Raw genomic sequence first — 15,497 nt, 5'->3', positions numbered from 1 at the left:
AGTTGAGTGTTTCTGAATGTATCTGCTTATTATTCAATAGTGAAAGATTAGTTTAGATCCATTGATATGAAGTATCTAATTTCTAAATATTTAAATTATGTATATTGTATTTCAGATATAAAAATGTATCCCGTTTTGCAGAAAATTTAAAATTACTAAAAAGAAATGTTTTTGAAGAAATGATTCTTATGATTCTTATTCAACTATTATTAGATAAATTCATAGTTCAACAATATATATTTCACTGTTTTGTCTCATGACTTTTACATTTTACCTATAATCCATTAATCTGCTCTTCTTGAATATTTAAAAGCTTCTTTGTACTATTATTGTACTGCCAGAATGTAGCTACAGATGTTATTGATGGGTAGAAATTGAAAATATCACTCTGTTTTCTATCTCTATTCACTGTCAAAATGACTTCTTGTTATGTTTTCCTGGTGAGGTTTTAAAGTCCTTTTTTCTTTTGTTTTGACTTATTGTGGAGGTTATTGATTTAAAATCAGCATAGATGATGATGATGATAACGACTGTTATTATTGAGATTACCCCTTTTGAATTAGATTTTTTTTATCCTTCAGAATTTTTAAAATAAGTCCAGTGATACTGTATATAACCTTTTCAAGGTGGGTGGTGGGTTCCCCCCACACCACCACCAATTTTCTTCTTTGCAGAAGTGGCACTTGCTATATGTCTCTGTCTTCTCAATTCTGGTTTTGTATGCATTTATTTCTTCAGTCTTAGTTTTCTTGTGCAGCCAGATACAGTTAAAAAATGTATATATCATGTAATGTTTTGCATTCCCATACCTGTTGTCTTCTTCAGTTGGCCTTTCTTTAGGCCATTTCAATCTCTCCAATACTCAGGAAGTCTTTTTGGTATATTAATTTCAGTGCATCGTCTTCAGTGTACTTCAGATGTTTTTTTCTTCTTCAATTGTCTGATGTACTTGTAACATTATTATTAGTGGTAGTAACATTGGTATTTATAAACTTTAAGATATATTAATAAAAATACTTTCTCAAACAGTACAATATTAATAAAATACAGAGCTGATTCATAAAAAGGCTCAGTGATGATATTGATCTTAAAATATTGTATGAATGAGAGTCTTTGCATGATTACGTGTAAAACAATTATAATTTTGCAATTTCTTTTGTGGTTAAAAAAAAAGTTGGAGCCAACAATAATTTTAAGTTTAATCAAACATTACAGACATTATTCTATTTTAGCATTGCTGTAAATAAAACTACATAAATTATTAAAGTATACAACCAACAATAAAAAGTCCAGTTGCCAAAATTTAAATTCCAGACATTTTACTTGGATGACCGAGAATCTTCATTGACAGCCTCAGTAAATGCTTGGTGTAAGATTAGACAAATTGGCTACAACAAAATATAGCATTTTAGACAGATAATATAGCATTGCTGGTGTTGTGTATTGAAGAAAGTCCTCGCTGTTACGAATGACAGCTCGGAAGCAGCCAGGTGCGTCTTAGCCAATCAGACGTGCCTGTCAGTTGCCGAGCTGTCATCAGCGCGAGCTGTAACACGAGCCAGGTGATTGCAGTATAAAAGGCAAGCCGTTTAAACAGTTAACTGTCTTGTTAAAGCAACAACCTTGTTGATTGCTCTATTGTTTCAGCTGTTCCTGCAGCCGCCCAGCCGGCTTCATTTAATACATTGTTGCGAGTTTTGTTACACTACTTCAGCTACTGAATAAAAGGTTACAGTGTTTTAAAGGACCTGCCTGGTTTTTTCAGTTATAATACTGGCGACGAAGACTGGGGACCTGTAACCTGAAGAAAATCAACTGCAATTTTCTTCTCTCAGTTGTTTAGAGTTCTCCTCACCGTCATGGCTGGTATGCCTACTTTTGCACCTTTTGGAGTCGGAGGTGAGACTTGGGAAGCATTCCTGGAAAGGTTTGAGTGCTTCCTGATCGCAAATAACCGCCAGGGTTATTCTCAAGCGCGAAAGTGCGGATTTTTTCTTACAGCTTGCGGTCCGGAAATGTTTGCAACTGCAAGGTCTTTTGCCGCCCCAAGAGCGGTTTATGACCTCTCGTGGCAAGAGCTCACAGATGGGCTTCAGGCTTACTATGCCCCTACCCCCTCCCAAATAGCAAGACGTTTTGCTTACCGCAGGCGCGTCCAAAAGCCTGCAGAGAATGTCAATCAGTTTTTGCAAGCTTTAAGAGTTGCTGCAGCACAGTGCGATTTCCCTGACTTAGAGGCTAATCTTGCAGAACAATTTGTCTGTGGATTAAAAGACATTTTCCTCAGACGCCGGCTTTTGGGCAAGCCTAAAGTCACGTTAGTTTATGCCATAGATGAGGCTCGTGCTGCGGAGTTGGCAGATTCATCATCCAGCGAGATAGAACGTTACCTCGCGCAGATGACAGTTGCTGGCAGTTTACCAACGGGTCAAGCCTCAACTGCCTTGGTTCCTCCTCCACTACAACAGCCAACGTACATCACCAATTTAATTGATGAGCTTGCCCCTCTTCCAGACTATTTACTTAATTTACAGGTGGACAGGATTGGGGCACAGCCCCGCAGACAGCAACCGCGTCAGCAGCAGTCTATCAGCCGTCCACTTTCTAATTCAAATGCCTGTTTTAGCTGCGGTGGTCCGCATGCCAGGGCTTCCTGCCCCTTTAAGGCTGCAGAGTGCCGCCGTTGCGGGAAAAAAGGACATTTGGCCAAAGTTTGTAGAGCTGCTCAGCCTGCTACAGCTGCATCGTCTGCTCCTCCACCTCCTTATGGGGCAGCTGCTTCAAACAGAAGTCCTCAGCCCCGCGCGTCTGCTCAGCGACAGGATAATTGCTTCAACGTCAAGCAAGCTGGCCTGCCGCTTCCTGATGTCTCCATCAATTCTTCCTCAGAGGGTACGAACAAGATAATTGTCACTCCATTGATCGAAGGTCAACCTTGCAACATGGAAGTAGACTCTGGAGCTTCCAAATCCTTGTTATCTTGGGACAAATTTTCTCTTTTGTGCCCCCATGTTAAACGCTGTCACCTTTCTCCTCCTGACTCTATCCTAAAGGACTATCAGGGGTCTAGCATTTCTATTGTTGGTTCCTATAATGTCAGAGTTTCTTATGGGCAGCATTGTACAACTTTGCCTGTTTTAATTGTGCTTAAGCCCTTGCCATCCATTCTAGGTTTGGATTGGTTCAGCCCACTGGGTCTCTCAATACATGGAATTCATTCCATGACAGACACTTCTGCTGATGTGGCATTAGTTTTGTCAGATTACGCTGACATTTTTGATGGCCAGCTGGGCCGGTACAAGGGTAACCCTATCTCTCTCAACTTGGATCCCCAGGTTGCTCCCATCAGACTGAAGGCCCGCAGGGTGCCTTTTGCTTTAAGGCCCAAGGTTGAAGCCGAGCTCGACAAGCTCGTGGCACAGGGCATACTGGAGCCAGTCGACCATTCACCGTGGGAGACCCCAATTGTCATTCCAGTGAAGCCCGACGGCTCCATTAGGGTCTGTGCCGACTACAAATCCACCATCAACCTCGCCTTGCAAGCAAACCCATATCCAGTCCCTGTTGTACAACATCTGCTCCATTCCCTGGGGCAGGGTTGTATTTTTGCCAAACTGGATATGGCGCAAGCCTACCAGCAGCTTCCTGTGGATGACGATGCGGCGGCTGCCCAAACCATCGTCACCCACCGGGGGGCTTTCCGTTGTCGCCGCCTACAATTTGGCGTATCCGTTGCCCCGGGGATTTTCCAGAGTCTCATGGAGCGGTTGCTCCATGGGCTTCCAGGAGTGGTACCATATTTTGATGACGTCCTGATCGCTGCAAACAGCCGATCAGACCTCATCAAAGTTCTAAGGAAAGTCCTCGACCGTTTCAGGGGCGCGGGACTTAAATTGAAACGCAGCAAGTGTTTCTTTGCTGTTCCCCAAGTGGAATTTCTGGGCTTCACAATTGACGCCCAGGGAATTCACCCTACCCCTTCAAAATTGGCAGCTATCAGGGACGCACCTGCTCCAACTTCCAAGGCGCAGTTACAATCGTTCCTGGGGCTTTTAAATTTTTATGCACCTTTCATTCCACACAAGGCATCACTGGCCGAGCCCCTGCATCGGTTGCTGGACCGATCAGCGCCTTGGCAATGGGGCAGCCGCGAAGCACAAGCGTTCGCAGCTGTCAAATCCCTGCTGACGTCAGATGCAGTCTTAGTCCAATACAGTGACAAGATGCCTCTGACTCTAGCATGTGATGCCTCGCCCGTGGGTTTGGGAGCCGTTCTGAGCCATGTCCTGCCCAATGGTTCAGAAGCTCCCATAGCTTTTTACTCCCGGACACTGACATCAGCAGAAAGGAATTACAGCCAAATTGACAAGGAGGCTCTAGCTGCAGTGTCAGGAATTAAAAAATTCCACGATTACTTATACGGGCGGCATTTCACCTTGTTTACAGACCATAAGCCACTCCTTGGGCTTTTGGCAGGTGATAAGCCGACCCCTCCTATTCTATCCCCAAGAATGACACGATGGACGGAATTCTTAGCGGCGTACTCCTACGCCTTACGATACCATCCAGGCAAGCAGATAGGGCATGCAGATGCCCTGAGTCGCTGCCCACTTCCATTGAAGGAAGTTAAACCAGTTCCTTGCCTTTCAGTTTTGGCAATTGCAGAGCTAGAATTGCCTTTGTCTGCTACAGACATAGCAGCCCACTCTCGGTCTGACCCTACTTTGGCAAAACTTCTTACTTGGGTCCTGAGAGGTTGGCCTTCTGGTACATTACCACCTCAATTCAAACATTTTAAAAACAGACAAGCAGAGCTTTCAATTCATTCCGGCTGCCTGTTGTGGGGCAACCGTGTGGTTATCCCAACGGTCCTGCAACAACAGATTTTGCAACGCCTTCATGAAAGTCATCCTGGGGTCAGTAGAATGAAAGCTCTTGCTCGCAGTTTTGTTTGGTGGCCAGGGTTAGATGCCGACATTGAAGCCTGGGTTGCCAAATGTGAGACATGCCAACAGTCTCGGCCTTCTCCTCCTTCCTCTCCCTCCCGGGAATGGGAGATGCCTCGAGGGCCTTGGTCTAGGTTACATATTGATTTCGCTGGTCCATTCCATGGGCAGGTTTTCCTTATAGTTGTGGATGCGTACTCTCGATGGGTGGAAGTATTGCTAATGCACTCCACCACATCTGACAGCACGGTGCGAGCTTTGCGACGGTTGTTCGCAACCCATGGGTTGCCAGACACAGTGGTGTCTGACAACGGCCCGCAATTTACAGCCACAACTTTTCAAACTTTCCTGGCTGAACTAGGGATACGACATGCGCTGGTTGCCCCTTACCACCCGGCAAGCAATGGCCGAGCGGAAAGGGCGGTTAGATCGGCCAAGGAGGCTTTGGGCCGGCTAAACCGTGGTGACTGGCAGGCTAGGGTGGATGCTTACTTATTGGCACAGCATTCCACACCTTGCCCTCTGACACAGAAGAGCCCCGCGGAGATGTTGATGGGCAGGCGCCTGCGGACCACCCTGGATAGATTGCATCCCGTCTATTCAGGAATTCAGTCTGGCAACCTGGGGCCTCCAACCCCATCCCGTTCTTTCCAACTGGGGGATCTAGTTTGGGCTAGAAATTATGGAGGGGACTTGAGATGGGTTCCAGCAGTTATATCACAAATAACAGGACCCGTTTCCTATAGGGTTGACTTATCCGATGGATCCTCATGGAGAAGACACCTGGATCAATTGAGGAAACGGAAGACAGCAGCCGTAGCTTCTCAAGCGGATGTTCAAGGGTTTCAACTGCAAGTTCAACAAAATCTAGCCGGTGTAAATGCTCCTCCCATTCCAAGGGTTCCAGATCCTTATATATATAGCCCAAACCCCTCAGAGGCAGACTACCAGCCTCATGCCCCTCCAGCATCATCTGCCACCATGTCTCATCCACACACTTCACCTTTTAGTTATGCAATTCCTCCACAATTACCACAAGGACATCGTTGCCAGGATCCGCCTGCAATAGAATTAAGGCGGTCTGAGCGAATCCGTCGTTCCCCTGCTTATTTAAAAGACTACGCGTGCTTGCGCACAGCTGGGGGGGAAGAAGTGTTGTGTATTGAAGAAAGTCCTCGCTGTTACGAATGACAGCTCGGAAGCAGCCAGGTGCGTCTTAGCCAATCAGACGTGCCTGTCAGTTGCCGAGCTGTCATCAGCGCGAGCTGTAACACGAGCCAGGTGATTGCAGTATAAAAGGCAAGCCGTTTAAACAGTTAACTGTCTTGTTAAAGCAACAACCTTGTTGATTGCTCTATTGTTTCAGCTGTTCCTGCAGCCGCCCAGCCGGCTTCATTTAATACATTGTTGCGAGTTTTGTTACACTACTTCAGCTACTGAATAAAAGGTTACAGTGTTTTAAAGGACCTGCCTGGTTTTTTCAGTTATAATAGCTGGGGCTTATAGAAGCCAGAAAACACCACTTTTGAACCAGAGCTGTGGAGCATGGGTGAAATTTGACTGGTTCTATGTGGTTTGGGTGAACAGGGAGTGGCAGTGGCAGGAACAGTGTGTACACTCACATTTGTGAACCGGTTGTGAAGGTAAGTTGATTTTACCCCAGCTGTGGAGGCTATATGACTGATGAATGATTTAAGGATGACATTGTGAGTACATGTTTTCAGCAAATTGCTTTGGGATATTTTTATATCAGGACAAGCAAGACCCATTTGATTAAAATCCTAGAAGTCCCAAGAACAGTTTCAAAAGAGTATCTTTGAATACTGGATTTCCTAGGCAGTAAATAACTGAATTAAGAATTGGTGTTAGAACAGTATAAATGACAAATACTAACTTGTTAGAATCCACAGATGTGAAGGCCTTTGGATCAAAGGTGGGTTCCTACCTATTCGGTCCGGTACGGGCGAGTAGGTAGTAACTCTAGCAGATACATGACCATATTGGTATGGTGTCATCTTGGTTTTCTGTTCTGCACATGCGCAGAACAATCTTGATGGAAAAATGTAATTTTCCCCTTTTTTACTGTGGTGCACATGTGCAGACTGTTTTAAGTCCTCTGGGATTGGGCGGCCTATAAATCGTATAAACAAATAAATCATATAAATAAATGCCACACTCACTCGCCCCACCCAGTTACACCTAACCTCCTGGGTGGCTTCCCTGCCTAAGCTGCCCCATGGTGCCTCCCCTGTGCCACAACTGAGCTGCCTCTCCCTCCTGCCTACAGGTAAGTCTTTCTAGCCCACCCTATGGAGCTTGCTGCATCCCTCCCCATCCCCACCAGGCTCATAACCTTCCCTTCCCCTGCACCTTCCAGGATCCCCACCAGCCCCATTTTGGCTCCCAGCAGGCCCAAAATCGAGTATGGGGGGAACGGGTGGAGCAGGCCCATTTTGGCTCCCAGCAGGCTTCACAGAGGCCTGCTATGCCCAAAATAGAGCAGATGGGCAGGGTGGGCAGGCCAACTTTGGCTCTCACGAGGCCTTAGTGAGGCTGCTAGGCCCAAAACAGAGCAGGGGGGATTTAGGGAGGCTTGCTAGTCTAAGGTGACCAGATGTCCTGATTTTGGCTGGACAGTCACAATTTATAACAATTTGTCCCATGTCCCGGGGCATTTTTAAAAAGTCCCAATTTTCTGGCTTCATGTTGAAAGCCAAGTGGATTTGCTTAAGAAATCTTAACCGGGGCAAGACAAAAGACACTCTGTCTAACCTCTCTCTATGTCTCAGTACTTTCATTGAAGATAAAGCATTAAAGCAAGAAAACGGCCATTTTACTTACTTTTATAAGAAAAGATGACCCAGTATCATAGAGCTCCAGGAAATAATTTGGCTAGAGAAGTAGCGAGTGTTCCTTCCTGGATTTTCTGGAGGGAAGGGGCATGGAGGTTGGAGATCGGCTCGTGTGGGAAAAATGGTGAAATGTTTTTCTTTGAAAAATATTTCCCTGGGACTAATTTCACCATTCTAATTTGCTCAGTTCTTTGTATTAACATCTACATCATTTTGGATTGACTTGGAGTGCCTGCCTGCTGGTAAGTGAGCTGGGTTTTTTTCTTTTATTTTTTAATGTATTTTAAAATAATATTTTATTTATTGTGCATAGGATTTTTTAAAAGTTTTATTCTGTGTGGATTCTTTTTTTAAATTGTCTTAGACTATTTAAAAAAAGATTCTATCCGAAATAAATTGAAGTGAAACCATTTTTAAAAATTCTACGCACAATACTTTGAAATATATTGTGCATAGAATTTTTAAAAATAGTTTCTATGTGGAATAGTTTGAAATATTTTACTTCAATTTATTCTGTGCGGATTCTTTTTTAAAAATTGTCTTAAGACTATTTAAAAAAAGATTATATCCAAAATACAAAATACCAGCTGCAGTTATTCACTTAAGAACTGTGGCAAGAAAGGTGGTATAGTGACCAAAGTTACAATGGCATTGAAAACGTGACCATTTTTCACACTTAGTGACCATTTTCACACTTAGCGACCATTGCAGCATCCTCATGGTCATGTGATCAAAATTTTGATGTTTGGCAACAGTTACAATTTATATTTGTAAATTGTAGTTATGTTGAAATAAAAAAATATTACAATACTATTTTTGCATTGTATGAAAATTTTTGTTGCTCCGTATAAATTTTTTAATCAAGCCCCCCCCCCCCCCGGTCAAAGGTGTCCCTCTTTACCAATCTGAAAAGAGCCGAGGTGGTGCAGTGGTTAGGATGCAGTACTGCAGGCCACTTCAGCTGACTATTATCTGCAGTTCAGCGGTTCAAATCTCACCGGCTCAAGGTTGTCTCAGCCTTCCATCCTTCCGAGGTGGGTGAAATTTGGACCGAGACTGTGAGGGTGATATGCTGACTCTGTAAACTGCTTAGAGAGGGCTGAAAGCCCTATGAAGTAGTATATAAGTCTAACTGCTATTGCTATTGCTAAAATCTGGTCACCTTATGCTAGGCCCAAAACAGAGCAGGGGATGGGGGGCATTTTGGCTCCCAGCAGGTTTTAGGGAGGCTTGCTAGGCCCAAAATAGAGCAGCAGGGTGCTAGAAAGCGTCCCAGGAGCCCTCTGGAAATAAAAGCACGGGAGCTTCAAGAGAGAAAGAAAAAAAATCCTTACCATTTGGGGATCCCCAAGTGCATGGAGCAGAGGTCTGCAAACTAGGCAACTTCAACTCCAAGAATTCAGTTCTGCTGGCTGGAGAATTCTGGGAGTTGAAGTCCACAAGTCTTAAAGTTGCCAAGTTTGAAGACCTATGGCATGGAGTTGAGAGCTTATTGAAAATGTGACTAGCTATCCTTACTCAGGCTAAGCTAATCAATAGCGGAAGGGAGGGAGGGAGGGAGGGAAGAGAGAAAAGGGAAGGGAAAATGAATGTGATATGGACATGAACATTTAAAAATGTGTCAGAAATACCATTGACTGGTACTAATGGATGATACAGGTAGCTGCCAACGTCGTAGGTATCAACCAAGTATCTTCTTTGAATATATGATGTTCCTAGTAGTGTAGTTTTTGAAGTTCCTTGGGTGTTATTGCAGGAAGCTGCAATTTATTGATGTGTTTTGTAAAATTCTTGGAAATGGTACCAAGTGCCCCAATAACAATGGTATCACTGTTACATGTTTCCTCCATAGCAATATAGTTTCAATGGACAGGTTCCAATATTTCATTATTTTTTTCCAGTTCTTTAATTTCAACTCTGGTGTCTCCTGGTACAGCGATATCAATAAACTATATCCTTCAACCCTCATCAACTGTGATATCTGACATTTTGTGTTACAAATGATGATCCATCTGTATTCAAAAGTCCCACAAGACTTATTATTTATTTATTTATTATTACTTTGCTAATGATTTTTACAGTGTGCTTTGGAAGAGGATATAACAGGGAAAATAGAATGCATCTTTTTTATTGAGGCACCTCTTTTTAATCTGAAGTTCTCAAATGGAATGGTGAAACATGGATTTTTTTAGGAAAAAGAATAGAATTTAAAAAATTCTGCCAGATTCAGATTCTCTTTCTAGTCCAGTTGTCCAGTTGTTGTTTTTTAAAAAAATCTTGCCTTACTGGTTGAATGGCAGATGCATGTGTGCTACCTTTTTTTGCATAACATTTAAAAAAATATTGAACATGTTGCTAGTGTACATTCTATAGAGATTTATTCAGCATTAGGAAATTAAAGCATATATTGAATAAAGAATCCTGTCATGTGCATAAAATATAGATTAAAGACTCTTACAACATTTCTTCTAGCCAATAACTAAATATAGCTGGAGATGCATAGTAAATGGATCCTAGAGTTTACATGTATATAAAATTTTTAAGGACATTTTCTTATGCTGGGATACATTGTTTGAGATATTTTAAAGGCTAACATATACCTTATTATAATTAGTTATTATTAATAATAATTATATTTGTGCTTTAAAATTTAAATAGAAATATTACCTATCATTAGAAGGAAAAAGAAGAGCATAATGAGGAAAAAGTTGATGGAGTCTGTTACATTGAGAAAGGTGTATCATTGGAGGATTTTAAGGACCACATCATAGAGAGATCATTATAGTGACCACTAAAAGTTAACACACATTTGATGGCACATAGTCTGCCTTAGTGACGTGCAGTGAGCTTTAGGGCTGGTGAGGCACTGACGTCATCACCCAAGATGCTGAGGAACAGAAACATTTTACATTTACAAAATATAAAAAAGACATTTCAGTACTCCAACAGCATACAGGTAGTTCTCAACTTACAACTGTTAATTTAGTGACTATTCAAAGTTACACCACTGAAAAAAGTGACTTAAGATTATTTTTCACTTATGACCATTGCAGCATCCCCATGGTCACATGATCAAAATTCAAATGCTTGGCAACTGGTTCATATTTATGATGGTTGCAGTGTCCTGGAGTCACGTGATCACTTTGTGCAACCATCTGACATTTTGCAACCTTCTGACAGTAGACAGGCAAAGTCAATGGAGGAAGCCAGATTCACTTTACAACCATGTTACTAACTTAACACCTGCAGTGATTCACTTAACAACTGCAATAAGAAAAGTCATAGAGTGGGGCAAAATTCACTTAACTGTCTTACTGTGCAAAATATTTATTTATTTATTTTATTTGTTTATTTATTTATTAGACTTATATGCTGCTTCATAGGGCTTTCAGCCCTCTCTAAGTGGTTTACAATTTTTTTTAGCAAATTGAGTCGACCTTGAGCCGGTGAGATTTGAACCGCTGAACGGCAGATCACAGTCAGCTAAGGTGGCCTGCAGTACTGCACCCTAACCACTGCGCCACCTCAGCTCAAATAAAATTTTAGGTTCAATTGTGGGTATAGGTGAAGGACTACCTGTCTCCTATTAAAACACGACAAATGATCATCATGAAGGGAGGACTTTGATCTTTGATCTTTGATCTTTTTGCAGTTGCATAGAAAATGGCGAGAATTAATATTCTACTTCAGTTCCCACTTGGAAATGAACAGCTATCAGTAATAAAGTTTAGCAGGGAATGGCATACACTATTGAAAATATATCATCCCCTATAACCCTGGGTGGAAGTTTTGGAATATATTTAAGGCAAGTTAAATATTAATAATTAATAATTTGATATATGTTGCCTGCACTGGATTTTTGCATAATAGAATGGAGGAGGAGGAGGAGGAGGAGGAGGAGGAGGAGGAGGAGGAGGAGGAGGAGGAGGAGGAGGAGGAGGAGGAGGAGGAGGAGGAATGAAAGGCAAGGGGTGGGGAAGAATTCCTACTCTTTCTCTCAGTGTATCCCTCAGCAGTATGCTTAAAGCCCTCAATGGCAGGTAACTGTAATTGACGTCCAGGTCTGCTCAACCACCCTGCTTTGCACCCCAGGTATTATTTAATTTAATATTATTATTTCTATATAAATAGAAAACAATGAAGAATAAACATGTTCCTCCTGGAGCTTGGGGGGGCAGCAGCCATCTCCACCTGTTACCAAAGAAACCTCAGGCAGTTCAAAGGGAATAAGTGAAGCCTTAGCTCAGCATAAATGACTGGATTTTATTATTAGCCCACCTCGGATAATAAAGCACTATTGCCATTCACGCTTCGGCAGGCAGGGGTGGGGGGTAACTTCTAACAAAATGCAGCAACCGAAGAAAAGCACTTGGGGCGAATAAACTTGTCCAGGGAGAGCCACGTGCTGCTTTCGCCTTAGATTCCTCTCTTCCACATGCACACCTTTCCTCCCGGGCTCTCTACTGGCTACCTCGCCAGCTGCTTCTTTTGCCATGCCATTTCCCAGCATGGCAAAAGACTTTCTTTTCCCTTCACCTTCCAGCCCACCAAGAAGCACCAGATCTGAGCCAATCCACCATTGCAGCTTGCCCTGGGCCACAGGGAAACCTCACTAGCGGAAAGCACTTTCTTTCACCTGTGGTGGAGCTCAGGCATTTTGTCCTCTCCCCCACCTAACCCACCTATTTGTTGGAAGCTTTGGTAGGCTCTCATCCCCCCCCAATCTTCCTCTTTTTGCAATTCATGCAAGATTAATTCAACAGAGAAGACTGAATCCAAATGGCAACTGGCATTGTATTTATTAAAGAAGAAAAAAAGGAAATCTAAAGGAAAAGAGGGAGCGTGAGGTGGAGATGGGGGGGGCATCAGAAACGGAGAAAGAGAGGAGGAAGAGCGGGTGCAACACTGCAGCTTTAAACAGAATGACAGAGTTGGAAGGGAAGAGACCAATAACTATACTGGACTCATCACTTACTCTGCTGCCACTGAATCAAAGGAAGAACCAGCACCCTCTACTATGAGGCAGGAGAACTGCATGCCTCACCTACCTCTGTACTTTTTAGGCTTTTAACCCTTGCTTAGCTCTGCTAGAGCAATCATAAAACACCTAAAAAGTCAGATTAGATAAAGCACACAGTTCTCCTGCCTCATAGTAGAGGGAGCTTTTTTAGAGGCTTTTTTAAACAGTTAAGCAGAGACATCCACTGTGAGGTAGCAGATAGCTAGCCTCACCTCAGCACTCGCCTCTTTCCTTTTACATTTTTTTTTCTTTTCATGATGGGAGTGGTGAGGCTGTGCATCCCCTGCCTCATCTGACTGCACATCACTGGTCTGCCTGCCTGCCTGCCTGCCTGCCTGCCTGCCTGCCTGCCTGCCTATCTATCTATCTATCTATCTATCTATCTATCTATCTATCTATCTATCTATCTATCTATCTATCTATCTATCTATCATCTATCTATCTATCATTTAACATCTATCATCTATTTTTATCATCTATCTACATGAAAGTAATACACACCACTACACCTTATTTTCTTTCATAGTGTCACTTTAATAGACCAAATGGTAATGTTCCAATTATGTCAGGAATTCAAAGAAGAGGAGTCTGTTAAGCAGGATATCTCCAGGTGAAAGAGCCTGAGAGACAAACAGCTAAAGACTATCCTGTAGAATTGTACTACCCATTCTGATGACTATATATAAAACATTATGTTTCTGCAGAACGTGTGTAGAGGAGGTGATTGAAATCACATTAGTCATGATCTGAGTGACAATGTTGAATCACTAAATTAAGGGAAAAAGAAAAATGTCATAAAGATGTCATTCTGTGTGCTCTAGAACCTTGCTTTAAAGCACCATGATTACAAGAAATAAACATACTCTAATTCACTATTACAGAATGCAAAATGTGGTCTTGAATTTGACATTCTGAACCATGTTATATTTCATTACAATTCCAGAGAGAAATTCCTGTTTGATTATAGAACAAATATTTCTTTGCAAATACAATGAACAAGAAAATATGTACAAAATAATAAAGTTATTTTCTAAAGCAATACACAGGGGAAAATAATACTTTCTTTTTATTAAAATATGAGAAAAAAGAAACAGATACCACATGTCTGAAAAAACCAAAGACAATTTTCAATGTCCAAATAACTAATACAGCTTTTACTATCTCATTGATATGCAGAGAACACTTGAACAATTGTTGAAAAGTTACTTATCTAGATTCCATCACAACAGACAATGTTCTTAATTTCTCTTCCCAAAAGTCACATAAAAAGTGAAGCTAGAGAGTTTCAAAGCTAAAGAGCTTGATCAGTTTACATCAACTCATGAAAACAAAACTTCTTCTCCCTAAAGTCCTTCTCAGAGCTTTTTTGACATCTTTGTTTCTGAGACTATAGATGAGGGGATTCAACATTGGGATAACTAAAGTGTAGAATACTGACACAATTTTACTCTGTAAAGGGGAAGATATGGATGCTGGTTGAGCATAAATGAAGAAAACAGTCCCATAAAAGATGACTACAGCTGTTATGTGAGATGCACAGGTAGAAAAAGCTTTCTGCCTGCCATCTGCTGAACGCATCTTGAGAATGGTAGAAAGTATATAAGCATAGGAAGTGAATATAACTCCTGTAGTAATGGCAATGATAACATTGCAGAGAGAGAACATCACAGCTTCATTGATATATGTATTTGTCATAGCAGCATTCATGACAGCAGGGACATCACAGAAGAAATGGTTGATCTTGCTATGATTGCAAAATCTGAGATGGAAAGAAACAGTAGTCTGTATCACACCATTGGCACAACCACATATGTAAGAAGATGCCAGCAAACGATGACAAGAAGTCATTGACATCTTTAATGGATAAAGGAGAGGATAGCAAATGGCAATGAAGCGGTCATAGGCCATGACAGCTAAAAGAAAACCTTCTGTGGTAACAAAAATGGTGAAGAACATCAACTGGGCCACACAGCCCTCATATGAAATGACATTTTTTTTCTCAAAGAAATTTGCTAGAGCTTTTGGAGCAATGGCAGAAGAGTAACAGAGGTCCAGGAAGGATAGATTCCTGATGAAGTAATACATTGGTGTATGAAGCTGAGGATCAACATTTATGATTGTGATCATACCACCATTTCCAATCACAGTGGTGATGTATAATATCAGAAAAATAATAAAAAATGTTATTTCCAACTTCGGTTGGTCTCTGAAACCCACCAGAATGAACTCAGTAACTATGCTACAATTCTCCATGATATGTACCTAAAATAAAAAGACACATAACAAACATCATACCATGCTTCCAATTTCCCAGAGGAATTAGCAAAAATTACACAAACTCAAATTGATAAGCATCTTAAAAAAGAGTTAAATTCAGAATCAGTGTGAATTTCTATAAATGCTCATTTTGGCATGGGACATTCAAAGAGATTGCATTTTAAGTTAATTGTGCTTACATTGTTTACTTAAACATAAATACATACCCATCCTTTCCTAACATTTATTGTTTGAAGCTACATAACGTCTTAAATATATATTGTCAAGATCTCATTTGGCTGGTATAGTCACCTTATGGTTTTTTTTATTATTTCATTGCAATGTCTATTATGAAAAAATCTCTTTAAGTGCAATTATATAAACTTAATATCCTTTCCCTGATCCATTAATTCAATACTTATT

General features: G+C 41.6%; 1 protein-coding gene across 1 annotated transcript; it reads right to left on the bottom strand.

The window, feature by feature from the left end:
* Positions 1-14,132: 14,132 nt before the first annotated feature.
* LOC116522656 (olfactory receptor 12-like) lies at positions 14,133-15,071 on the bottom strand. Its single transcript, XM_032237668.1, has one exon. The coding sequence runs from the start codon at positions 15,069-15,071 to the stop codon at positions 14,133-14,135; it is 939 nt and encodes a 312-aa protein (XP_032093559.1).
* Positions 15,072-15,497: the final 426 nt, after the last annotated feature.

This window comes from Thamnophis elegans, chromosome Z (genome assembly GCF_009769535.1).
Source record: "Thamnophis elegans isolate rThaEle1 chromosome Z, rThaEle1.pri, whole genome shotgun sequence".
Classification (NCBI taxonomy): domain Eukaryota; kingdom Metazoa; phylum Chordata; class Lepidosauria; order Squamata; family Colubridae; genus Thamnophis; species Thamnophis elegans.
This window is presented reverse-complemented; position numbering and strand designations above follow the sequence as displayed.

Excerpts from the sequence above, each read along its gene's own strand:
- LOC116522656 (XM_032237668.1), bottom strand. The coding sequence starts at position 15,071 with ATGGAGAATTGTAGCATAGTTACTGAGTTCATTCTGGTGGGTTTCAGA.